This window comes from Bos mutus, unplaced genomic scaffold (assembly GCF_027580195.1).
Source record: "Bos mutus isolate GX-2022 unplaced genomic scaffold, NWIPB_WYAK_1.1 CTG299, whole genome shotgun sequence".
Taxonomy (NCBI): domain Eukaryota; kingdom Metazoa; phylum Chordata; class Mammalia; order Artiodactyla; family Bovidae; genus Bos; species Bos mutus.
Window position 1 is genome coordinate 95,250 of NW_027219791.1, and position 26,430 is coordinate 121,679.

Consider the following 26,430-nt stretch of genomic DNA (forward strand, 5'->3'; position numbering starts at 1 on the left):
CCGTATATAATTAATTTTAGAGTTAGCCTTTTGTATCTGTCTGTACTTTCACACTTGAGGATTCAACGACTGTGGATGGTATAGTATGTATTTACTGAAAACAAAACCATCCCCGCCCCCTGCAGTTAAACCCATGTTGTTAAAGGGTCAACTGTGTATTGCTAGCTGGGAACCCTCTAATTTCTGAATTCTGAAACAAATGAGCCATTGTCACACAGACTACAGCCTTTTCCCAGACTTTTTGCACAAACTCCCCTCTTATGGGACTTCCACAAATTTCTACAAATGCCTGCCATTCAGGGCATTGTCACCTCACAGAGCAATGTACCACAAAAAGATGAAGGCTGGGTGATTAGCTTAGCAGATCAAGGTAGGCAGGTAAACTTGACTTGAGGTTAAGGACCTGAATACAGATCCCCTTATGCTATCCAAGTTGTGGACTTTTATTAAAGTCTTCGTGTTGCCACAAGAGGAATGCACACCTTAGTCTAAGTGACTTCCTGATGCACTCCTCACTTTGCTAGTTTCCTCCCCATTTTTAAGACACCAACTTAAGCCATTTGCCAAGCTGAATTAATCAAACACAGATGCCCTAATTCCTCGCTCCCATCTCTAAGCTATGCAAACTGGGGAGACCAAATGTACACAACCCCCACTTCATCTGACAACATATATTCAACATGCAACATAAAGTATAATTTCCATTTTATTGTCTTTTCAGAGAAACCAATATTTCTTCAGTCTTTAAGGACTTGGATCCTTACATGGGCTTTGGTGGAGGACGTGGGGCAGCACCCGCAGGTCTAAATCGGGGTGGAGGTGTTCGGTCCTTATGGGCTTCCCGAGAGCGATTCCTGACTACCTTGCTGTGAATGGCACAACTCACACAGTAATGTAGTTTCACATACAGCTTGGGAAGTACATAGGCATCGAAAACACTCGCTTCAGAAATGTCCCTGATGGCTGCGGCCTCTACAATGTTCCGAATGACGAACTTCTTAATGGCCTTATCCTTGGGCACACATCGGGCACAGTTGGTGCAGCGAATAGGCTGCACATGGCCGCGGCCCTTTTTGGCACGACCGTTGTTCCTTCTTTTCTTGGTCATCTTGGAAGTGCCGAGGCGAGAGAGCACAAAAAAGATCTTGATGACCAAGATAATCGCGATGGTGTGATCACTCACCTAGAGCTGGACATCCTGGAATGAGAAGTCAAGTGGGCCTTAGAAAGCATCACTACGAACAAAGCTAGTGGAGGTGATGGAATTCCAGTTGAGCTATATCAAATCCTGAAAGATGATGCTGTGAAAGAATGCACTCAATATGCCAGCAAATTTGGAAGACTCAGCAGTGGCCACAGGACTGGAAAAGGTCAGTTTTCATTCCAATCCCAAAGAAAGGCAATGCCAAAGAATGCTCAAACTACCGACAATTGCACTCATCTCACATGCTAGTAAAGTAATGCTCAAAATTCCAAGCCAGGCTTCAGCAATATGTGAACCGTGAACTTCCTGATGTTCAAGCTGGTTTTAGAAAAGGCAGAGGAACCAGAGATCAAATTGCCAACATCTGCTGGATCACCAAAAAAGCAAGAGAGTTCCAGAAAATAATCTATTTCTGCTTTATTTTATTGACTGTGTGGATCACAATAAACAAAACTGAAAGAGATGGGAATACCAGATTTGACTGTGTGGATCACAATCTATAGTTGTGCTTTTCCAGAAATCCATTGACATGAAATCATATAATACATAGCTTTCTGTGTCTGACATCTCTCATTGGCACAGCTGAGATGCATCCTTGCTGTTACATGCATTAGTAGTTCCTTTTTAAATGACTGTGTAGTGTTCTTTTGTACGAGTATACTCTTTTGTTTTTCTTTCATCTATATACCAGTTGTTGAATAGTTGGGCTGTTTCTAGTTTTGGCTATTAGGAGTACATGAGTAGAATATTTGAGTAAAGGTCCTTGTGTGAACATGTTTTCCTTTCTCTTGGGTAAAATTAAAACTCCTAGTAAGTACGAAAATTCCTGCTATAATAGAATAAGAAGAATGTGCTACTGGAGAAGAGTGCAGAAATAGCTACAGAAGGAATGAAAAGGCTAAGCCAAAGTGGAAACAACACCCAGCTGTGGATGTGTCTGGTGGTGAAAGTGAAGTCCGATGCTAAAAGAACAATACTGTATAGGAACCAGAGGTATATTCAGAGAAACTAGTTACCAGTTCAGAGATTTAAATGTGCAGTGCACCAAGCAAAAAGTGGAAACAGAGGCATCTATTTATGTACTTATTCCATGGAAGTGAGTAAAGCCATTGGGAGTATGACGGAAGAAAAAACCCAGAAGCAGAGAAGGAAATGGTTCATCAGAGCATGTATAAAAATAGGTATTAAAAAACGTAATATCTATTTCTGTCATGACTGTCTTTCTGAGACACATTCTCCACTAAGGGTAACCTGGGACTACCTATCACCACAGTTTGTGGATGCATAAGAAAGACTGCACTGGAAGGAAAAAAATATAGTCTTCAAGCCCCTTTCTCATCCTCCAGAGACCCTGCGGTTCCAGGACTCTACCTCAATGGCGGGAAAACCGCAACCTGCACTGCACATGCCCAACTCAGTGAGCATGCGCAGTGTGACCCCATGGACTGTGTAGCGTGCAGGCATCCGTTGCTGAGCATGCCATGCTCTGGCAACCTGCACTGCTTGCCCAACTCATGAGCGCCTTCCTGAGCATTCTGTGAGGAGCGTTGGGCCTGAGACGGGTCTGTTTATTCAGTCCCGGTTCTTTCTCACTACTTGAGACTCACCAGGTAGGTTCACAGGTCTGTCCTGTCTGGAGTTTAAGTGTGTGTGCGTGTGAGGGGGAGCCAGCGAGTTTCGCGCGGGTCGGGCAGTGCGATCTAGGGCCGTTGAGGAGGAAGGCCCTCAAGGTAGTCATCTTTCTCCTCACAAGTGTCGCGACGCCATAGTTCTTGCCTTGATGGCGGGAGAGGAAGGGCAGTGGGCAGAGGAGGGCAGGGGGTAGGATGATGGTGGGGGGAGACTTGGGGGTGCTATTTGAGATATTTGGTTCATTGGGGCCCTGGAACTGACGACAGAGCACAGAATCTGGGGCCAGCAGTGGGACCTGGGCAGGGGGCGGGGTGGGCGATTAAGGAAAGGCCTAGAAACCGGACCGCAGTGGGGTTGTGACTGTATCGCGGGTTTTGTGGTAAGGTGCCAAGAGAGAAGTGGACCGGTTGCTCTGTATGCAGCCTCACCTCAGCCCCAGACACTGAGAAAATCGCCATAGTCAGGCTGTAAAGACTGAGCCTTTCTTCGTGTTCCAACTGAATTCCAAGGGAGTTGGGGAAAATAGGTCTGGTGAATAGGAGTGTGACATGAGCAGTAGTCCTGAGCTTTTGAATTCCTAGCAGTATTTCACTAAAGATCTTCATGATGGAGAAGTCTGTTGTGAAATCAAACTTCCTCACAAAAATTCAGCCTTCTTATGTACCTTAAGGTGATTTCTCTGCCAGCTTCGCAAAGACACAAATGGCTTTGCAAGCGACTGTATTTGGTGTAATTGAAATGCATGTACACTCATACTTAACCAGAGTTTTCTTTTGAAAGTATTTTCACATAAAAAAAAAAATAAGTCAACATAAGGTCATAAAAGTGATCAAATATAGCTGTACTCTTAAATACATTTTCTAAATCACAATATTCTGCTTTCAGGGAGAAATATGAGTGGGCAAGTGGCATCAACATTGGGACCTACAAAGCAAGATTGCTCCCAGGTGGATGAACCTGTGGTTGTGAGTAACCTTACCATTTGATGTTTTCTATTAGCACAAGTTTATTTTTGAGAAAATGATGTTAAGTAGTACAGATGCAGTGATAAAGGTCTTCCATGCTGATAAAGGGTGACAGTTTGTCTTAGGAAGGAACATTGATCCAGATATATTATAGTCTGGTGTTGCCTGGATGATTATACTGTTAAATTCCCTGGAAATGTGCCCAGTGACTCCCTCCTCCTGCTTATTAACAACAGGCTGCATACTTCCATCCCAACATAGATTTAAATAACTTCCAAAGTCTTTCTGGGTAACTCTTATGGGAGCTAACTCTTCTCTGTGGGAAGAGTAACTTTATTAAAAGTAAGTACATAGAATTGTGTTGGGAAAATGTTGTTAGGTTTACTTATGATCAGATATATCTATGTATTATGTATATTTATGCTATTAGATGTATTAACAACAAAAAGTTTTTATTTGCATGCACTCTCTACTAGGACCAGCAGCCCAGTGTTGAGCAACCTCAACAAGAGGAACCGCCAGCTGAGATTCAGGATATCACACCTAGAAAGGAGGAAGTACATGGAGAGGATCCAGTGAATCGTGATGAAGAAGAGGAGAAGGATCCCTTTGAAGGTAAAGTGTATCTGTGCGTCATGCCTTAAGACATAACCAGTAAGAAGAGGAAAGGAAACATTAGAAAAGGACTTCAGACAGTTCCTAAAAAACTGAGGAGAGTATAGTTTGCAGGTCAGTGTGGTCGCTCAAATTTTCCCTTGTTTTCAAGACAAAGAGAAGGGGGCAACTAAGTTGTCTGAGGACAACCCTGGAAAAGGAAAATGGTAATAACATTTGGAAAATTCTGCTTTCCTTTTTCTCCAGCAAAACATTCCTGGAATAATGCTCCTGAGGTTCTTATTCATCACATTTTTAGCATACTAACCTAAGGCTTTTAATTCATAACACCGAGGGAATGAATATCATCATTCCCTTGTTTATATTGTATGCTTTACAGCTGAATTGATGCATTTTTTTAAAGATTCTGGCCTGGAAGCTGATCTCCAGCAATTGGCTCTGGCAAAGACTGGGGGTGAAGGTGGAGATGGTCCTGATGTCAGGGAGGAGTTTGCATCAAATACAGAGCCTGTTGAAATGCCAGAAGCAGGTATGTCATCCATTCAGAAAGTAATTTATGTGGTTTCTGTTTTTCAGAATATTATATCTTTACTAATATAGAGGGAACATTACTATTATTTTAATAACAGAGTTCACATATTCTTTGAAAGATAGTTCAGACCCCAGATGCCTGAGTGCCTGACTTACAGACTTTCAAATAAAGAAACAGACAGGATCAAAGCCATATCAAATTGAAAATAGGAAACCGTTTTCTTCTCTTGAGTATAAGTACTTTAAGCAACAGCTAATAATTTTCAGGTTCTTTTATAATTTCTGCTTGTAGCAAATATGGAATGCATTTGTAATAAATATCAGTTTATATGAAATATGCTTAGGCATCCAAGTAGGTTCTAGTACCAGCTTTAGCATAATGTGTGTGATTCTGTGAAATCCCTTAACTTCTAAACTCAACTTTACTCATGTAAGTTGTGAATTCAGAACAGATACACGAAGATGCTGATTTTTCAATGCTAATTTTTGCATTCTCTGATTCTCTTTGATGGAATGCATACAAGAATACTCTGTTTTGTATGATGTATTTATCATAAAATATCATCTTGAGTCAAATTATAACAGGGAATTGAGATTTCATTTTCTGACGGGGGACACATGTACACCTGTGGCTGATTCATGTCAATGTATGGCAAAAACCACCAGAATATTGTAATTAGTCTCCAATTAAAATCAATTAATTAATTTTTTATAAAAGAAAATGAGCCAACATTCTGCTTGATGTTTGTTAAATTCTCTCAAATTCTGAATTCTCTAGCTCTTTAAAAAATAGTTGCATTTTAAATCCTTTCCCCAGGGAAGCATGAAATGACTGAATAATAAAATGGCCAAAGATAGTCTAGTTTCCTGTTTCTGTGGCTGATCAAGTTGAGAGAGTGCATTTAGTCAGTGATATTCAAGGCAGGTGTGAGTAAGATACATATGCTAAGCACACTACCTGCCCCCACGTTTGGTTTTTTTTTTGGGGGGGGAGGTTGCTTATTTTAATTGGAGGATGATTACTTTACAATACTATGAAGGTTTTGCCATATACCCCACTCTCACTCTTAAAGAACTAATAAAAATCTGAGCCTCATGATATAATCATCTCTAACCGTATCAAGTATGTTATTTTTCCTCTTTGATACATGAGTTTAAAAAGTTTTGAAGGCCAAAAATTGTAACTCTAGTTCTTCTGCATAATCAACTTAGTATCTTTCACATACCTGTTTTCCAACTTGCTGACAATAAATTGCATGGTTCTGATTTTAAAGGAGGAACTTCATAGTTAGGGAAGAATTTACTGTGTATTAGCCTTCTAAATATTTTCACTTTACATTTTTTTTCCATTCCATTTGAACAATTAGATGAAAATACAACTTTCAGATGACTTTCAAGTAACTACAGAACATGATTAAAATGTTCTCATAGAAAAATCTTAGCCCTAAATATGTGTGGTATTTAAAAAGAAAAATACATAAATTACAAGGTACATAAATATAAAATCCTACATCCAACATAAAAGGTAAGAAAAAGAGCAACAGAATAAACCTAAGGGAAAAAGAAAAAGATATTTATTAAAAGACAGGTATGAATTGTTAGGAAGAGGAAAATAAACTCAACTAATAAATAAAGACAATGTGCTAGTTTACATAATTTTTTTATATATATATATATATACACACACACATTTTTTAATATTCTTTTCCATTGTGATTTATCACAGGAGATTGGACATTAGTTCCCTGTGCTATATAGTAGGACCTTGTTGTTTATCCATTCTGAATGTAATGGTTTGTATCTGCCAACCCCAAACTGCCAGTCCATTCCTCTAGTTTACATCATTGTGAAGCAAATGGACAAAGCCCAAGTACACATAATTAGAAATATGAACAAGACACTAACAGTTAGTATATTACAGAATTAAAACAGTATAATCTGGAACTCAAATATTTTCAGAATATTGATGAAATGGCTAGTAGGGTAGAAAAACAAATATTATTTAACATACCCCACAGTAACTAAATAACTAAACATCACAAATACCGTGGATGAACTTTTGAAATTGGTCAGAGTTTTCTCTCAAAAGCCATTATCATTTAGAAACAAAAAAATCTGCTTTTCCAGATTTTCTTTCTCTCTTCCTACTTGCTTTTCTCTCTCACTCATACTCCCTCTTGCTCTCCCTTTTCTTCTCTTTTTTTTTTTTTTTTTTTTTTTTTTTTTTTTGGTGTGGCTGTGAGAAACAGTCCTATTTCTGCTTCACATTTTGATGTCACCATGTCGCCAGTGATAGTAATGACTTAAAATTAGTGTCACCATATAATTTATTATACCAACTGGAATGCTTTCCAGGGTGAAAAGAAACATTTAGAATTACATGAGGGCCACAGGTAAAAAAGGGGACAAATGTTTAACCGACTTAAAACCACCATATCAGGGATAAATTAGAACAAATGAAAATGTCTACAGCTTTTCCACAGTAGAGAAGAAACAAATGTAATACTGGCCTTTTTATTTACTTCACTTAAGCAGTAACAGAGAGAACAACTGTTTAGCTATCCTATATTTGGAATATTATTTCAAACCAATGCATTTAAATGATACTTTTTTGGGATTTTTTGTTTCAGTTTTTGTGTATTTTGTTCTCCTTAGGGTGCTTTTTGTTGTTAGATATTTTACTGAATGTGTACACAGTTTTGCCTTCTACTGAAAACTACCTTCTGATAGGTTCCATTGATTTCATTTGTTCTGAACTCAGTGTCCTTCTTTTCTTGTATAACTAGGAAGAGTAGTGTGTTTTTAAAAATACTGGTAATGTGCCTGAAAAGTCTATAAAATCTCTATAGAGGATTAACTGAAGGTAAGCCAAAAGGTCGCCCTTAGTGTTCCTGTTTTAGTCCATTTTATAAAACTACAACTGCAGTGAACTTTGTATACCTCTCCTGTCATCAAAATAAAGTTCTGCTAAGTAACTTTTTTAATGTTTATATTATAGGTGAAGGGCAACCATTTGCTTGAAAGAAGATAAACTGAAACCATCTATGCTGTTCTTATGTTGTGTATTTGACTATTAAAGTTCTGTCAATAAAGTTTCATTTTCTACTTGCACATTTTTTGTTAAATTTATCCCTGGGTATTTAATGTTATTGAAAATTCATGGTTTGTGATTTTTATTGTCTAGTTGAGGATGTATGTAGAGATAGAATGTCTATATATAGATTTTCTGTCCAACAATTCCTCTAAATATGCATATTAATTCCACAAATTTAGATCTAGATTATTTTTGCTTTTCAAAATATACTATTATATTTGAATATCAACAGTTTCTACTGGCTTAAACCTTAAACCTGTCCTCATTTTGCAGCATTGAACAAACCTGGCCAGAATAGTCTTGACTAAAGCAGGTGATAATCGGCATTTTTCCCAATAGGAAATGAAAAATCTTCTCCATTTCAACCTGTTTACGTTTTCTTTTTTGTAGATATACTTTATCAGAGTAAGTTCCATTCTATTCCTAGTTTGCTGTCTTGAATATAGATTAATTTTCATCAAACACTTATATTGCATCAATTGTGATGATCATAGAATTGTTTTCCCTCCATTTTTCTATTAATGTGGTGAATTGCATTGGTAACCTTATACATGTAAACCACCCTTGCACTTCTAGGGTTAAAAAAATTGGGTCATAACATATTCTTTAGGTGTAATCTACATGTTAATGCATATACATACATATATATACCCACACATAAAAAATTCATAAAAGCCTTTGGTCTTCTCTTGAATAAATGGGTTTACAAAATGTGCCACCCAAATCTCATACGGTGTCCCTGATGAAATCATTGACAGAGAAACATTTTTAAAAACTTAATATATTTGTATTGTCCTATAGAGAAATGGAATGCCAAAGCCATTGTTAAAGGTTGTAGGGAGACAGGAAAAAAACTGCTGTCAAATTCCATGGCAAATGGCACAGCATATCTTTCACACATTTCTGACTTGCCTTCCAAGGGTTTTTGGGTGCAGGGAGAGAACAGCCACAAACATCTTTTCTTCTCCATGACGTCCTCCATTGGCTTGATAGTCACGAGATCTCAGAAGCCCTCCAGTTGTCTGTGAGTGTGTGTGTGTGAACCACGTAGTCGTGTCCAACTCTTTGCAACCCCACGAACTACTGTAGCCCGCCAGGCTTCTCTGCCATGAAATTTTCCAGGCAAGAATACTGGAGTGGATTGCCATTCTCTTCTCCAGAGGATCTTCCCAGCCCAGGGATCAAACCCTGGTCTCCTGCAGATTCTTTACCGTTTGAGCTATAGGGAAGTCCTCCAGCTGTTTGATTCCTCCCTTATATCCTTTTTATTAACATAATAACAAAACGCTTACATCTCTGAGCCCCCATCTGCATCCTCATGCACCAAAAAAATATATTTCTGCAACAAAGGACCTATTCAGACTTCACTCTGCTTAGTGAATAACAGGGGATTATAAATAGCAGCTGTTGTGCCCTTACAGAGGTATGAAAATCCAGGTCCAAAAGGACTGAAAATGGGAGGTTCAAATCTACCATGAGACTTAAATAAGAGTATCCCATCTTACCAAAAAGTATGTGAAAAAGCCCCTAGGTCATGGAGCTGTCTGACAAGATTAGATCCTAGCTAGAAGAAAAGGGAAAGGAATGAGGGGAACTTCGTGAGACAAAATGACTTGAGTCTTATCTGCTCTGTCTCCTTATTGGCTATGACATGACATAACTGGGCTTCCCTGGTGGCTCAGATGGTAAAGAATCCGCCTGCAGTGCTGGAGACCTGGGTTTGATCCCTGTGTTGGGAAGATCCCCTGGAGGAGGCCACGGCAACCCACTCCAGTATTCTTGCCTGAAGAATCCCCATGGATAGAAGTGCCTGACGGACTACAGTCCCTGGGGTCACAAAGAGTCAGACACGACTGAGCGACTAAGCACAGCACGTGACATAACTCAGAGTATCAGTACTGGCTCTGACACATACTGAGTGAAGGTGAGAAAGGTATTTACATCCTTTGGATCTGTTTCCCCATTTCTAAAGTGGAAATTACAAGTTTACAGTAAATATTTGTTATGAAGAATAAACAAGATAACGTGAAGTAGGCATTACATTGCAAATGGATTTGGCTTATTCTCCAATTTTTCATTTAAACTTTCAAAATTTTTAATTTCATTTACCTTTACAATTAGAATTTTCTCAAGTGATACAGATTTTGAATTTCAAGTAGACTATAAGGCTAACTTTTAAAATGAATTGGACTTCAGAAACATATTTTGTCTAAATAAATATATTGACTCAATAGCAGTGTAGCTGGTGTCAGACACGGCATCCTTTCTAAGGTTGGTTTGTTAATGAGGACTGACAAGGCTACCCTAAGTCATAATATGTAGTGAAAGCTGTGCTCCTTGCTGTGTGTGGTGACAAAGAAAATAAGCCAATATTCTAGTCATGCAACATCACACAACTCAACACCAGACTGTGTCACGTAGTCAGGCAGCCAGTCCCTAAGTCACAGCGCAGGAGCTACAGGGCCTCAGGGCACCACTGCAGTTGTTAGTTTGGCTTGTCACCTTCTACGGGCTTGGCCAGTAAGGAGACAATGAACCCGAATGGATTCAGATTCTACCTTACAGACAGTGCAGAAGCAATATGACCCTGGTGTCAGTTGCCTTGTCCCTAGTCCCGTGGTTTGCCACTGAATTGGAAGGCCTCAGTAACAGGCACTACAGGTGGTGGGTCTCTGCCAGGAAGGAGCCCACAGTTGTGCCCTATGGCACTGAGCAGCTCTGCAGTCCACAGCTGTACTCTCAGCTGGGGCTAGGGAGACCATCCTATGTTCAACTGAAACCAGAGGTGGATGAGTAACAACTTTGTGTCACCTCCAGCTGGATGAGGAGGCAGGTGAGAAATGGCCTCATAGCAGCTCTTCATCAGGCTGCTTATCTCCCCTTGCTGCAAGAGCAATCAGGAGGTTCTCTGACAAGATTCAAGTCAGCCTGCAGTTTAGCCTTGTCTACGTAGCCTAAGTGGGGACATGCAAGGGCACCAGGGCACCAAGACAGAGCCACACTCCTACAGTGTCTGGAACAAGACACAAGGCTTTATGTATGGTGCTACAAATATGACACCTATATACTGACTCCTACATGGAGGAGATGCTTTTCCTGTCAGTCATTAAAAATATTCCTTCATTGAGTACACACACATTGATTACTAGCATGTCTCAGGACGTGTCTGCAATGCTTGAAATAACAAGACCAGTGATGTGAGGTGGATGATGGGAATATCACACTGGTGGGCCAGACAGACACATAAACAGAAAAGAAGTGCAAAGGAGAAACACAGGGAATGGACCTAAGGGAAAAGCAAAGCAAAACGGTGAGCAGGGTGGCCAAGAAGCAGGAGGAAAGCTAGAAGATAAGGTTCATTCTAAGAGTGAAAGAGGTTATATATAACACAGTCGTGCTTTGACCCAGGCTGTGGATGAGAGTCACAACCTCCCCTGCATCACTGCCCCTTTTGAGGGTGGTGTCTGGGAGTCTAGAGATTCTGAAGGGAGAGAAGGAAAATACATAGTGCAGGGGTACGTGCACCCGCCCTGATAGAGATGCAGGTGCAGCTTGTTACAGTTACCAGGTGGGGATGAGCGGAGTTGGATTCGGTGACTCAAGAAGAAATGTGCAAATGAATGTAAAGGGAGAAAGCACATGGAGAGGGGGTAAACAGCTCCAACTCCCATTTCTGTACCAGGGTAGGTGCTCCATTACTGTTGTGAGAAGGCTCCCTGGTCTGAGCTCTGGGAGGGAGTGATGAGCATTCTAAGGACCCATCATCACCTAAGCAGGGGGCACTGAGTGTGTGAAGACTTAAGTCTCAGCCTTTACCACTGACAGACACAGAAAGCTTCTTAGTCCTGCTGAGAGTGGGGCTCTGGAAGCTTAGGGAAGCTCAAAGGTAAGGTGGAGGTGGTGGTGGTTGTTCAGTCGCTCAGTCGTGTCCAACTATTTACTACCCATGGCCTGCAGCATGCCAGGCTCCTCTGTCCTCCACTATCTCCCTGAGTTTGATCAAATTAATGTCCATTGGGTTGGTGATGCTATCTAATCATCTCACCCTCTGTCGCCCCCTTCTCCTCCTGCCTTCAATCTTTTTGCATCAGGGTCCTTTTCAATGAGTCAGCTATTCGCATCAGGTGGCCAAAGTATTGCAGCTTCAGCATCAATCCTTCCAGTGAATATTCAGAGTTCATTTCCTTTAGGATTGGCGGGTTTGTTCTCCTTGCTGTCCAAGGGATTCTCAAGGCTCATCTCTAGCACCACAATTCGAAAGCATCAATTCTTTGGCACTCAGCCTTCTTAATGACCCAACTCACACATCTGTACATCACTACTGGAAAAACCATAGTTTTGACTCTACAGACCTTTGTCAGCAAAGTGATGGCTCTGCTTTTTAATATGGTGTCTAGGTTTGTCATGGTCTTCCCTGGGGGCTCAGCGGTAAAGAATCTGTCTGTTATGCAGCACACTTAGGAGATATGGGTTCAATCCCTGGGTCAGGAAGATCCCCTGGTGGTGGGCATGGCAACCCACTCCAGTATTCTCATCTGGAGAATCCCCTGGACAGAGGAGCCTGGTGGGCCTCTGTCCATGGGGTCATAAAGAGCCGGACACTACTGAAGTGCCTGAGAATTCATGTAAGCTAGGTTTGTCATAGCTTTCCTTCCAAGGAGCAAGCGTCTTTTAATTTCATGGCTGCAATCACCATTTGCAGTGATTTTCGAGCCCAAGAAAATGAAATCTGTCACTGCTTCCACTTCAGTTCAGTTCAGTCACTCAGCCGTGTCCGACTCTTTGTGACCCCTTGAACCGCAGCATGCCAGGCCTCCCTGTCCATCACCAACTCCCGGAGTTCACCCAAACTCATGTCCATTGAGTGGTGATGCCATCCAACCATCTCATCCTCTGTCGTCCCCTTCTCCTCCTGCCCTCAATCTTTGCCAGCATTAGGGTCTTTTCAAATGAGTCAGTTCTTCGCATCAGGTGGCCAAAGTATTGGAGTTTCAGCTTCAACATCAGCCCTTCCAATGAACACCCAGGACTGATCTCCTTTAGGATGGACTGCTTCCACTTACCCCCCTTCTATTTGCCATGAAGTGATAGGACCAGATGCCATGATCTTAGTGTTTTAATAGTTGAGTTTTAAGCCAGTTTTTTCACTCTCCTCTTTCACCCGTATCCAAAGGTTCTTTAGTCGCTCTTCACTTTCTGCCATTAGAGTGGTATCATCTGTGTATCTGAGCTTGTCGAGATTTCTCCCAGCAATCTTCATTCCAGCTTTTGAGTCATCCAGTCCAGCGTTTTGCATGATGTACTCTGCGTATAAGTTAAATAAGCAGCATGACAATATACAGCCTTCCTGTTCTCCTTCCCCAATTATGAAGCAGTCATTTGTTCCAACTCTGGTTCTAACGGGTGCTTCTTGGCCCCCATACAGGTTTCTGAGGAGACAGGTCGAGTAGTCTGGCACTGCCCTCTGTTTAAGAATTTTCTCTATTTGTTGTGTTCCACTCAGTCAGAGGTCTTAGCGTAGTCAATGACACAGAAGTAGATGTTTTAGAAAAAGTAGATGCATTAGACGTTTACGAAGTAAAATGGACAGAACTCAGCAAGAATTTGGACTTGAGGTGAGGGAGAGGGAATCGTAAACATGGTTAAGACCAAGTTTCCTGTCATAAAGTACAAAACTGTCATGGTGAATTCTGGAAGTTGTCCAGGTCTGGGAAGAATTCCAAATTAGATTTTTATGTTTTTGAGCTCATGGTCTACATGGATACAATAACCAGTATTTAAATACTTAAAATTTCCTTTTCCTTTAAAAAAAGTATTGTGGTATAATTTATATACAATAAAAGCCAACACTTTAACGTATTACCATTTGTAGATTTTTGACAAATGTATACCGTGGTGTAAATGCTACCACAATAAAAACGTAGAAAACGTCTCAATGTTCAAAAATGCTCCCTTGGGGTATTTGCCATCAGACTCCTTCCTCCACTCCTGTACCCTGGCAACCACAGATACATTTCTGTGCCAACAGTTGTGCCATTTCCAGAAATCCATTGACATGAAATCATATAATATGTAGCCTTCTGTGTCTGGTTTCTCTCATTTGCACAGTTGAGATGCATCCTTGCTCTTACATGCATTAGTTACTTTTTTTTTTATTATTGTGTAGTATTCCTTTGTACAGGTATACTCTTTTGTTTTTCTTTCATCTGTATACCAGTTGTTGAATAACTGGGTTGTTTCTACGTTTGGCTCTTAGGAATACACGTGTGGAATATTTGAGTGCAGCCCACTGTGGGAGCATGTTTTCATTTCTCTTGGGAAAACTGCCAAGAGTAGAATTGCTGGGTCATATAAGGCTTCCCAGGTGGCGCTAGTGGTAAAGAACCCATCTGCCAATGCAGGAGACTCAGGTTCGATCCCTCGGTCTGGAAGATCCCCTGGAGTAGGAAATAACAACCCGCTCCAGTATTCTTGCCTGGAAAATTCCATGAAGAGGAGTCATGGCGAGTTACAGTCCATGGGGCCCCAGAGAGTTGAACACGACTGAGCGACTGAACACACACACACATACATGGTAATTTATGTATCTTAGAATCTAAACTGTGTCCTGTTTAGACAACGCACAGTTGGATTTTTTTTAAAAAAGAAAACTGGTCTCTCAACGTCTGCCTTCTGGTTGGATTGTTTTATCTATTCACATTTAATGTTGATACAGACTTACATCTGCCAATATATATTCCTGTCTCATGTCGTTTTGTTCTATGGACCTCATTTTACTGCTTTCTATTGCATTCAATGGATATTTTATAATGCAGCATTTTAAACTCTTTATGGATTTTTCCACTACCTTAAAGTTATTTCCTTAGCTGTATGCCACTGTAAACATCTTACTTTATCACAATCAGCTTGAAATTTACACAAATTCTAATGAGATACTGAAACATTACTCCTATATTGCTCTATTCGGGTTTCCCTCTTTTCCTCATATTGTCACATATATAATAAATCTATAAAGGGTAAGCCCATTAATACATTCTTATTATTATTACATTATATATAACATTATGTGATGAAAAGCTGATATATGGCAGGATATCAGGTATCTATTTATAACTTCTGTTATATTCACCCTCTTTGTCATGATTTCTGATACTTTGCATATGTTTGTATGGATTTGACACCATCCAGATTTGTTTCCTTACCTAATACAACTTTGCTCCAAACCACCTCCTTTGTGCTGCTACTGCAAATATATTACATTCCATATGTTCTTGGCCCAACAATAATTGGGCTTCTCTGGTGGCTCAGACAGTAAAGAATCTGCCTGCAATGCAGGAGACGTGGGTTCAATCCCTTGGTCAGGAAGATCCCCTGGAGAAGGGAATGGCTAACCACTCTGGTATTCTTGCCTGGAGAATCCCATGGACAGAGGAGCCTGGCAGGCTACAGTCATGGGGTTGCCAAGAGTCAGACATGACTGAGCAACTACTGCTTTCACAACAATAAATTATGTGATATTGTTTTAGACAGTTGCTTTTTAAATACAGGAAGAAAGGAGGGAAATATGTATCCATAAAGAATTTTTCTTCATATAATTACCTTTACCTGTGCTCTTTGCTTTTTCACATGGATTCAGATTAACATCTGAATTCACTTATTATAGCATGAAGAACTTCCTTTAGTTTTTCTTGTAAGCCAGTTCTACCAACACATTCCCTTTTTTTTTTTAATTTGGGCATACCTTTACTTTGCTTTCATTTTTATTTTCTTAAACCACTTTATTGTGGTATGTGTGACATGTAAAAAAAGCTGTGTTTCAACACCATTCTGAAACAAATGTATTCTTTTCAATGGCTGAGTAATATTCCATTGTGTATATGTACCACAGCTTTCTTATCCATTTGTCTCTGATGGACATCTAGGTTGCTTCCATGTCCTGGCTGTTATAAACAGTGCTGCGATGAACATTAGAGTACACGTTGCTCTTTCAATTCTGGTTTCCCCAGTGTGTATGCCCAGCAGTGGGATTGCTGGGTCATATGGCAGTTCTATTTCCAGTTTTTTAGGGAATCTCCACACTGTTCTGCATAGTGGCTGTACTAGTTTGCATTCCCACCAACAGTGTAAGAGGGTTCCCTTTTCTCCACACCCTCTCCAGCATTTATTGCTTGTGAACTTTTGGATAGCAGCCATTCTGACTGGCATAAAATGGTACCTCATTGTGGTTTTGATTTGCATTTCTCTGATAATGAGTGATGTTGAGCATCTTTTCATGTGTTTGTTAGCCATCTGTATGTCTTCTTTGGAGAAATGTCCTGTTTAGTTCTTTGGCCAATTTTATGATTGGGTCATTTATTTTTCTGGAATTGAGCTGCAGGAGTTGCTTGTATATTTTTGAGATTAATTCTTTGTCAGTTGCTTGGTTTGCTATTATTTTCTCCCATTCTGAAGGCTGTCTTTTCACCTTGTTTATAGTTTCCTTTGTTGTGCAAGAGCTTTTAATTTTAATTAGGTCCCATTTGTTTATTTTTGTGTTTATTTCCAATATTTTGGGAGGTCATAGAGGATCCTGCTGTGATTTATGTCGGAGAGTGTTTTGTCTATGTTTTCCTTTAGGAGTTTTATAGTTTCTGGCCTTACATTTAGATCTTTAATCCTTTTTGAGTTTATATTTGTGTATGGTGTTAGAAAGTGTTCTTGTTTCATTTTTTTACAAGTGATTGACCAGTTTTCCCAGAACCATTTGTTAAAGAGATTGTCTTTTCTCCATTGAATATTCTTGCCTCCTTTGTTGAAGATTAGGTGTCCATAGGTGCGTGGATTTATCTCTGGGCTTTCTATTTTGTTCCATTGATCTATATTTCTGTCTTCACGCCAGTACCATGTCTTGATGACTGTGGCTTTGTAGTAGAGCCTGAAGTTAGGCAGGTTGATTCCTCCAGTTCCATTCTTCTTTCTCAAGATTGCTTTGGCTATTCAGGGTTTTTTGAATTTCCATACAAATTGTGAAATTATTTGTTCTAGTTCTGTGAAAATTACCATTGATAGCTTGATAGGGATTGCATTGAATCTCTAGATTGCTTTGGGTAGTATACTCATTTCCACTATATTGATTCTTCTAATCCATGAACACGGGATATTTCTCCATCTATTTGTGTCCTCTTTGATTTCTTTCACCACTGTTTTATAGTTTTTATATATATATATAGGTTTTTTGTTTCTTTAGGTAGATATATTCCTTTGGTTGCAATGATAAATGAAATTGTTTCCTTAATTTTTCTTTCTGTTTTCTCATTGTTAGTGTATAGAAATTCAAGGGATTTCTATGTGTTGATTTTGTATCCTGCAACTTTACTATATTCATTGATTAGCTCTAGAAATTTTCTGGTGGAGTCTTTAGGATTTTCTATGTAGAGGATCATGTCATCTGCAAACAGTGAGTGTTTTACTTCTTTTTTTCCAGTCTTGACTCCTTTTATTTTTTTCCTGCTCTGATTGCTGTGGCCAAAACTTCCAAAACTATGTTGAATAGTAGTGGTGAGAGTGGGCACCCTTCTCCTTCCTGACTTTATGGGAAATGCTTTCAATTTTTCACCATTAAGGATAATGATTGCTGTGGGTTTGTCATATATAGCTTTTATTATGTTGAGGTATGTTCATTCTATTCCTTCTTTCTGGAGGGTTTTTATCATAAATGGATGTTGAATTTTGTCAAAGGCTTTCTCTTCATCTATCGAGATAATCATATGGTTTTCATTTTTCAATTTCTTAATGTGGTGTATTATGTTGATTGATTTGCGGATATTGAAGAATCCTTGCATCCCTGCAATAAAGCCCACTTGGACATGATGTATTATCTTTTAAATATGTTGTTGGATTCTGTTTGCTAGAGTTATGTTAAGGATTTTTGCATCTATGTTCGTCAGTGATATTGGCCTGTAGTTTTCTTTTTTGTGGCATCTTTGTCAGGTCCTGGTAATAGGGTGATAGTGGCCTCATAGAATGAGTTTGGAAGTTTACCTTCCTCTGCAATTTTCTGGATGAGTTTGAGTAGCATAGGTGTTAGCTCTTCTCTAAATTGTTGGTAGAATGCAGCTGTGAAGCAGTCTGGTCCTGGGCGTTTGTTTGTTGGAAGATTTCTGATTACAGTTTCAATATCCATGCTTGTGTTGGGTCTGTTAAGATTTTCCATTTCTTCCTGGTTCAGTTTTGGAAAATTGTACTTTTCTAAGAATTTGTCCATTTCTTCCAAGTTGCCCATTTTATTGGCATATAGTTGCTGATAGTAGTCTATTATGATCCTTTGTATTTCTGTGTTGTCTGTTGTGATCTATCCGTATTCATTTCTAATTTTGTTGATTTGATTTTTCTCCCTTTGTTTCTTTATGAGTCTGGCTAATGGTTTGTCAATTTTATTTATCTTCTCAAAGAACCAGCTTTGGCTTTGTTGATTTTTGATATGGTCTATTTTGTTATTTTGCATTTATTTCTGCCCTAATTTTTAAGATTTCTTTCCTTCTACTAACCCTGGGGGTCTTCATTTCTTCCTTTTCTAGTTGCTTTAGGTGTAGAGTTAGGTTATCTCGTTGACTTTTTTCTTGTTTCTTGAGGTATGCCTGTATTGCTATGAACCTTCCCCTTAGCTCTGCTTTTACAGTGTCCCATAGGTTTTGGGTTGTTGTGTTTTAATTTTTATTCACTTCTATGCATATTTTGATTTCTTTTTTGATTTGTTCTGTGATTTGTTGGTTATTCAGCAGCGTGTTCTTCAGCCTCCATATGTTGGAAGTTTTAGTAGTTTTTCTCCTGTAATTGACATCTAATCTTACTGCATTGTGGTCAGAAAAGATGCTTGGAATGACTTCTATTGTTTTGAATTTACCAAAGATAGATTTATGGCCCAGGATGTGATCTATCCTGGAGAATGTTCCATGTTCACTTGAGAGAAAGTTGAAATTCATTATTTTGGGGTGAAATGTCCTATAGATATCAATTCTATCCTCTACCTCACTTATCCTACCTTCTGCCTCCGTTATTCTCCTGTTGGTTCCCTCCAGAATGTTTTTGATCTCATTTATTGCATTATTCTGGAGAAGGCAATGGCACCCCACTCCAGTACTCTTGCCTGGAAAATCCCATGGGTGGAGGAGCCTGGTGGGCTGCAGTCCATGGGGTCTCTAAGAGTCGGACATGACTGAGCGTCCTCAGTTTCACTCTTCACTTTCATGCATTGGAGAAAGACATGGCAACCCACTCCAGTGTTCTTGCCTGGTGAATCCCAGGGACGGGGGAACCTGGTGTGCTGCCGTCTCTGGGGTCACACATAGCCGGACACGACTGAAGCGACATAGCAGCATTGCATTCCATTGCATTATTCATTATATATTAACTCTTTTTTATTTCTTCTAGGTCCTTGTTAAAGATTTCTTGCATCTTCTTGATCCTTGTCTCCAGGCTATTTATCTGTAACTCCATTTTGTTTTCAAGATTTTGGATCATTTTCACTATCATTATTCAGAATTCTTTTATCAGGTAGATTCCCTATCTCTTCTTCTTTTGTTTGGTTTGGTGGGCATTTATCCTGTTCCTTTCCCTGCTGGGTATTTCTCTGCATTTTCATCTTGTTTAGATTGCTGTGTTTGGGGTGGCCTTTCCGTATTATGGCAGTTTGTTGTTCCTCTTTATTGTGGAGGTTCCTCGCTGTGGGTGGGGTTGGACGGGTGGCTTGCCAAGGTTTCCTGGCTGGGGATTCTTGTGTCAGTGTTCTGGTGGGTGGAGCTGCATTTCTTCTCTCTGGAGTGCACTGAAGTGTCCAGTAATGACTTTTGAGATGTCAGTGGGTTTGGTGTGACTTTGGGCAGCCTGTATATTGAAGCTCAGAGCTATGTTCCTGTGTTGCTTGAGAATTTGCCTGGTATGTCTTGCTCTGGAACTTGTTGGCCATTGGATGGTGCTTGGTTTCAGTGTAGGTATGGAAGCGTTTGAGGAGCACCTACCGATTAATGTTCCCTGGAGTCAGGAGTTCTCTGGTGTTCTCAGGATTTGGACTTAAGCCTCCTGCCTCTGGTTTCCAGTCTTATTCTTACTGTAGCTTCAAGACTTCTCCATCTATACAGCACCGATGATAAAACATCTAGGTTAATGATGGAAAGTTTCTCCATAGTGAGGGACACCTGGAGAGGTACACAGACTTACATGGAGAAGAGAAGAGGGAGGAGGGAGATAGAGGTGACCAGGAGGATAAGAGGGGAAATCAAAAGGAGCGAGAGTAAGCTAGCCAGTAATCACTTCCCTATGTGCTCTCCACAGTCTGGATCCCTCAGAGATATTCACAGAGTTACACAGAGGAGATAAGAGTGAGGAAGGAGACAGAGGTTTCCAGGAGGATAAAAGGCAGAATCAAAAGTAGACAGATCTAGCCAGTAATCTGTTCCTAGGTGTTCTCCACAGCCCGGGACACACAAAGAGATTCACAGTGTTGGGTAGAAAAGAGCAGGGGAGGGAGGAGATAGAGGTGACCTGGTGGAGAAAAAAGGAGAGTCCAAAGGGGGAGAGAGCAATCCAGCCAGTGATCTCGCTCCCAAGTAAAAATGGGTACTGAAGACTGGGTTCTTAATGGTACAAAATTGATAACAAATGCCAAAAGCAAAGATTAAAAATCTAGAGTAGAGGTTAGATTCTCAAAAATACAATATTAAAGAAAAAAACAAAGTCACAGAAATTATTTTATATATATATATATATATATATATATATATATATATATATATATAAAGTTTGTTTTAAAAATAGGGTCTTTCTTTTTGCAACAGAATAGTAGGTTATAACGGAGAAGGCAATGGCACCCCACTCCAGTACTTTTGCCTAGAAAATCCCATGGACAGAGGAGCCTGGTAGGCTGCAGTCCATGGGGTCGCTAGAGTCGGACACAACTGAAGTGACTTAGCAGTAGCAGTAGGTTATAAAAATGAAAATTAAAGGAATAATAGAGGACTTAAAAATTAAAAACTATTTAAAAATGATAATAGTAAAAATATATCTAGGACGTTCTCTGGTGTTGTTGTGGACAGTGTGGGGTCAGTTCATTTTCAGATACTTCCTTCATCCGGCTTATACTTCTCAAGATCTATAGGCCCCCTTCTATGTAGTCGGTGCTAACTACAGGGTTTTAATCTATTGCACCTGTCACTTCCAAAGTGGTTCCCTCTGTTTACTTTAGCTTCTGTTTGCTGGCCTCTTCAGTGTCTAATTTCCGCCCTGACACAAGGGGGCGGTGGTGGTCACTTTTTCAGGCTTACTTGTTCAGTCGTGCTGTGGGGAGGGAGGAACACTGCAAACAAATATCACTGGCTTGTGTGGGGAGTGCGTGCAGTGTCTAGGCCACACTGGGTTTGTCCCCACCCATGGGGTGTGTGCTTTCCCAGTCTACACTGTTTAGGCTCTAGGTTGCTCTGCCGGAAACTGTCTTAGGTGGGCCCTGGGTTTCATGCACATCCCAGGTATAAGCTGCTCAGGTTCCGGTTCTCGGGTACTTCACAAAGGCGTAGACTTGGTTGGGCCTACGTTTTGTACCCTTCCCTGGTCTGAGCAACTCAGGTGACCAGGTACTTGGCAAGCGCAGTCGCCCCCAGTTGGGGGCTGTGTCTTATCGCCTTCCCCTTCCCAGCTGCTCGGTTTTCTGGGTGTACAACTGGCGTGCCTTCTCAGGTATGCTGTGTGTTTCTTCTGGGGAGCTGATCTCTGGCTGCGACCCTCCCAGTGGATGTCAAAGGTCCAGAATCCCAAGAAGTCTTGGTTAGCAAGAAAGCCTGCTTACAGTTTGGTAGATGATGCCTCTCTGGGGCCGCGATTGCCCCCTTCCAGCTCTGGTTGCCCTCGCCTGCCTGTCTCCGGCAGGGCATGGGCTGGTCCGCAGCCAGCTAGCTCTGCTCAGTCCTTTGTTCTGTGAACAGGCCTGGTGGTGTCTTAGGTTAGGGCTTTTTGTGGGATAGCTATCCCACAGTCTGGGTTGCTATCTCAAGTTAGTTCTCTCAGATTGCCCTCGGGGCATTCAGGCCCGGCCCGTACCCTAAGCAATGCAGCCCGCCAGTTCCCGCTTGCTAGTGGCAGATGCAAGCGTCTGCACTGCTTCTCCGCTGTGAGTTGCCTTTAGGCAGGTAATCTGTGGGTTTTAATTATTTATTTATTTTCCCCCCGGTTATGTTGCCCTCTGAGGTTCCAAGGCTGGCCACAGACTCGTCGGTGAGAGTGTTTCCTGGTGTTCGGAAACTTCTTTTTTAAGACTTCCTTCCTGGGACGGATCTCTGTCCCTACCTCTTCTGTCTCTCTTTTTATCTTTTATATTTTGTCCTACCTCCTTTCGAAGACAATGGGCTGCCTTTCTGGGTGCCTGATGTCCTCTTCCAGCATTCAGAAGTTGTTTTGTGGAATTTGCTCAGCATTCAAATGTTCTTTCGATGAATTTCTTGGGGAGAAAGTGGTGTCCCCATTCTATTCCTCCACCATCTTAGGACTGCCCTCCCCAATTCCTTACACTTGATAGAGTGAGACTGGTGGAGACATAACTGGGGCTGGAGTCGGTTGCAAAGCTTTTCTGATATGGCAGAGTGCCTCCCTGCAGGGGAAGTTAAAGTCCTACTTGGTGTTGCCTTTGGAGCAACCCTTTCCTACCAGTAGACTCCAGTTTCTTGGCTTCACTGCAGCTCCTCCTAAGGTGCACACACAAAGGGGCTTAGAACCTTTCAGGGTGGCTTTGCCCTACTGGGTACCTGTGTTTCACAAGAGGACAGGAGACAGGGAAATGGTGGGTCTCCTCTCATGGAACAACATCTGCATCTCGGTAACTGAAACACAAGCCACCCGTGTTGTTGTGACTGCAGAGAAGACTGGCTTTGTACTCAAGAGAAACTAGGGCGTGACTCCCAGATCCAGCTTTTACTGCATCAGCCACCTAAGCTCGTTTAGCTTGTTTCCTTGTCTCTGAGAAGGCTGGGATTCATCCTTACCCCTTTGGGTCTGTAGGGAATAAAACCGCAAATGCTCGACTCCCACAAGCTCCATAAGTAGGCTCCAGGTGAGTCTTTTACACTGCACCCTGTGTTACAGACACGTCAGTGGGGAGGGAGGCATGCCAGAGCCCCTGAGATTCTACTCCATCCTCTGGTTGGGGTGAGGGTTGGGGTGGGGGTGGTGGAACTGGTGCCATGTCCAACTATTTAATTGGCTTTACATACCACAGGCACACACTTCATTTCATATTTAGGTGTGTTCTGCTCAGAGGAGTTGTAGTGAAGGAAGTCAGTCATCACAGTTGAATCTGTAGCAAGTAGAAGCAGCAGTGGGGTCGCTCCCTCCACTGGCCATCAAAGGAACTGGCAGTTCCCTCCATGGGTTTATGGCACCAGGTAGAGACACCTGAGGAGTTGCAAGGAGGTGCTGTGACATTCCTTAGGAGGGTCCCCATACTGAGCTGGCAGCTCATCCTTGCCTCCCTGATGACCACAGGGACTAGTAAATCAAACCCCTACATAGGGAGGACGTGTTAATATACTTCATCTTGTCCTAACAGAAACTCAGACTATAGAGTGAAAAATAGTGAAAATCTCATCAAAACATAGTGTAAGGGTAGGGCGGTTCAAGTCCTGTTTTATGTACTGGGTCACAGACACCTTAAAGTGACATTTTGAAATTCCCATGCTTCGGCTTATCCCTCCTCACTGTGAAGCAGGTCGTCACCCTGGATCCCTTTATGCTTCCAAAACTGTGACCAAATTCAAATGGCCACGTTCAACGACAACAATGGGCCCATATAAAGCAAGAGGAGAGCTTTTCTGTCTGTATCCTATTCTTAGCAAGGAAGCCTTTCCCAGACAAACTCTGCCATCAGATTGCATTTCTCATCAGCTCATCGTGCAGCAGGGATTCATAGTGAAATCTCTACCACCTTCCTTTTGGTAAAAATATCAAATCTCAGGTACTCCCCAGGAAAAATGGAAATTGCTCTACTCAGCCTGACAGCTGAACCTAAGAAGGAATCAGGCAGATGAGGAGGGAGGAAGGGCATGTAAGATGGAGGCAAAGGCAGGAGTGAGATTGTGAAATCGGTGGGTGGGGAGGGGGTGAGAGGTGACGAGGGGCGGCTAGGGAGTGGGAGTTGAGCACACCAGCCATCTGATGAACTGGAGCATCAGATGAACCAGCCATCTGGGTGGCTGGAATATCAAGTGGGGCATGGAGCAGAAGGAGGGTGTCTGGTGAAGATCGGGCATTTGGGGGAAGACAAGACCTGCTGTGCCTAGTCAAGGAGGCTGGACAGTATCCTAAAAGCAGCAGGCAGCCCGTGCAGAGTTTTGAGCAGGGGTGTCATGCCCAGATTGCACTGAAGAAAGCTTCCCTTCCTCAGGCAGCAGGACAGACCATGTGTTGGAAAGCATCAGGATTGCTGGTGCTTGTCAAGGAGAGAGACGAGGGTGACCTGGCCTAGGGAACTCACTGTGCTGATGGGGAGAAGGAACAGAATCTTACTTAGACTTAGGAGGCAGAGAGGTGAGGCTTGATGATTGAGAGTGTGGTGAGAGAGGCAGCAGGCAAGGATGGCTTTAAGCATCTCTGGCCTAAGCAGCTGGGGAGAAGGCTGCCTTGCAACGGGTCAGGTAGCAGTAAAGGAGGTGCAGCTGTGTGGGGAGCGGGGGTTGGGGGGGATGGGTGCAGTTTGGACATGTTGAATATTCCTTGTCTGTGGGACTCAAACTCATACTATCAGAATGACTTGGGGGAGCTGACCTAAGTTCTCTGTGCCCATGATGCCTCATCTGTGATAGGAGGAATGAGACTAATAATTAAGAAAAAGACTAATTTCTTGTTTCATTGCCTTAGTCTAGGAGAATGTTCTCCTTTTACAAAGAAGTGCTGTCTTACTGTCAGGTATTCTGTCGGTATAATGGGAATGTATCTGCTTATCCGTATATCCGCTTGGTTTTACATATCTGCTTTGTGTATTTTCACCATGTGGTATGTATTGTCAACCGTAAAGAGAAATAAACTCAACGGAACAAGTGTTTCTTGTCACATGCATGCAGAACGGCAGTCCATCAGCCTGTCTCTCAGAGAAACAGCCCCCTTTAGAACCTCCTGTAGCTCCTCACTCCCTCCAGGGGGTGGGTAGAGGCCTGTGGGACCCAGTGTGTCTTACACTTCTCTTCCCTGTGAAGGCATCTCCGGTGTCCCAGAAATTGCCTAGCACTTGTTGAGTGCAGTCTCCCTGCAGCCCTGTCAGTTGACTAGGGGAGTCTGTAGTCAGGAAGAGAGTGCTGAGCCTGAAGTGTGGATCTGGAAACCATCACCCTGTGGTGCCGAGCTGGGAGGTGATGAAGCCACAGATACCTAGATTTGAATCAAGGTCCCACCACTTATTCCTTCTGTGACCGTGGGCACGTTACTTACACTCTTCGTGACTTAGTTTCCTCAATTGAAGAGGATGATGATCCTATTCTGCAATAATGACTCCTTTTTGCTGCCTTCATTTAGATTACCAAAAAAAAAAAAACCCCAAACCTTTTGAGAACCTATACAGTGATGTTCAAGTGTCTATTACTTCCAGAGTAAAAATGGAACTTGTCAACAAAGACATGAAAAGATGCTCAACCTCACTCATCGTGAGAAAAATGCAAATCAGAGCCACAATTAGGTATCTTGTCACAGCGGTCAGAATGGTCATCATTAGTAAGCTACACACAATAAATGTTGGAGTGGATGTGGAGAAAAGGGAATCCTCCTATACTGTTTGTGAGAATGAAAATTAATACAGCCACTATGGAGAACAGTATGGAGATTTCTTTTAAAACTAGAAATAAAAATACCACGTGCTGTGCTGTACTTAGTTGCTCAGCTGTGTCCGTCTCTTTGCAACCCCATGGACTGTAGCCCACCAGGCAACTATGCCCATGGGGATTCCCCAGGCAAGAATACCGAGGTGGGTTGTCATGCCCTCCTCCAGGGCATCTTCCCAACCCAGGGACCGAAGCCGGTCTCCCGCAGTGCAGGTGGATCCATTATTGTCTAAGCCACCAGGGAAGCCCATAAATACTGGAGTGGCTAGCCTATCCCTTCTCCAGGGGGTCTTCCCGACCCAGGATTTGAACTGGGTTCTCCCACACTGCACATGGATTCTCTACCAGCTAAGCTACTACAGAAGCCCATAAAACTACCATATGACCCAGAAACCACACTCTTGGGCATACGCCCTGAGAAAACTATAATTCAGAAAGACACGTGTACCCAAAAGTTCCTTGAACCAGTATCTACAATATCCATGACATGGAATAAACATAGATATCTGTCAATGAATGGAGAAAGATGTTGTGGTACATGTATACAATGGAATATTCATC

The 26,430-nt window shown here is 41.7% G+C and overlaps 2 protein-coding genes across 2 annotated transcripts; one reads left to right on the forward strand and one right to left on the reverse strand.

Moving 5' to 3' along the window:
- Positions 1-688: 688 nt before the first annotated feature.
- LOC102279327 (small ribosomal subunit protein eS26) lies at positions 689-1,129 on the reverse strand. Its single transcript, XM_014482746.2, has one exon. The coding sequence runs from the start codon at positions 1,106-1,108 to the stop codon at positions 761-763; it is 348 nt and encodes a 115-aa protein (XP_014338232.2). The 5' UTR covers positions 1,109-1,129; the 3' UTR covers positions 689-760.
- Positions 1,130-2,723: 1,594 nt separating this feature from the next.
- Positions 2,724-9,180, forward strand: LOC106701608 (P antigen family member 3-like). The gene is made up of 5 exons (XM_070366926.1): positions 2,724-2,814; positions 3,722-3,801; positions 4,278-4,416; positions 4,820-4,945; positions 7,946-9,180. Exons 2-5 carry the CDS (start codon positions 3,730-3,732, stop codon positions 7,966-7,968), a joined length of 360 nt encoding a protein of 119 aa, XP_070223027.1. The 5' UTR covers positions 2,724-2,814; positions 3,722-3,729; the 3' UTR covers positions 7,969-9,180.
- Positions 9,181-26,430: the final 17,250 nt, after the last annotated feature.

Coding starts and splice junctions, on each gene's coding strand:
- LOC102279327 (XM_014482746.2), bottom strand. CDS start 1,108: ATGACCAAGAAAAGAAGGAACAACGGTCGTGCCAAAAAGGGCCGCGGC.
- LOC106701608 (XM_070366926.1), top strand. CDS start 3,730: ATGAGTGGGCAAGTGGCATCAACATTGGGACCTACAAAGCAAGATTGC. Junction 3,802..4,277: donor AGGTGGATGAACCTGTGGTT/GTGAGTAACCTT, acceptor ACTCTCTACTAG/GACCAGCAGCCCAGTGTTGA. Junction 4,946..7,945: donor TGTTGAAATGCCAGAAGCAG/GTATGTCATCCA, acceptor TTTATATTATAG/GTGAAGGGCAACCATTTGCT.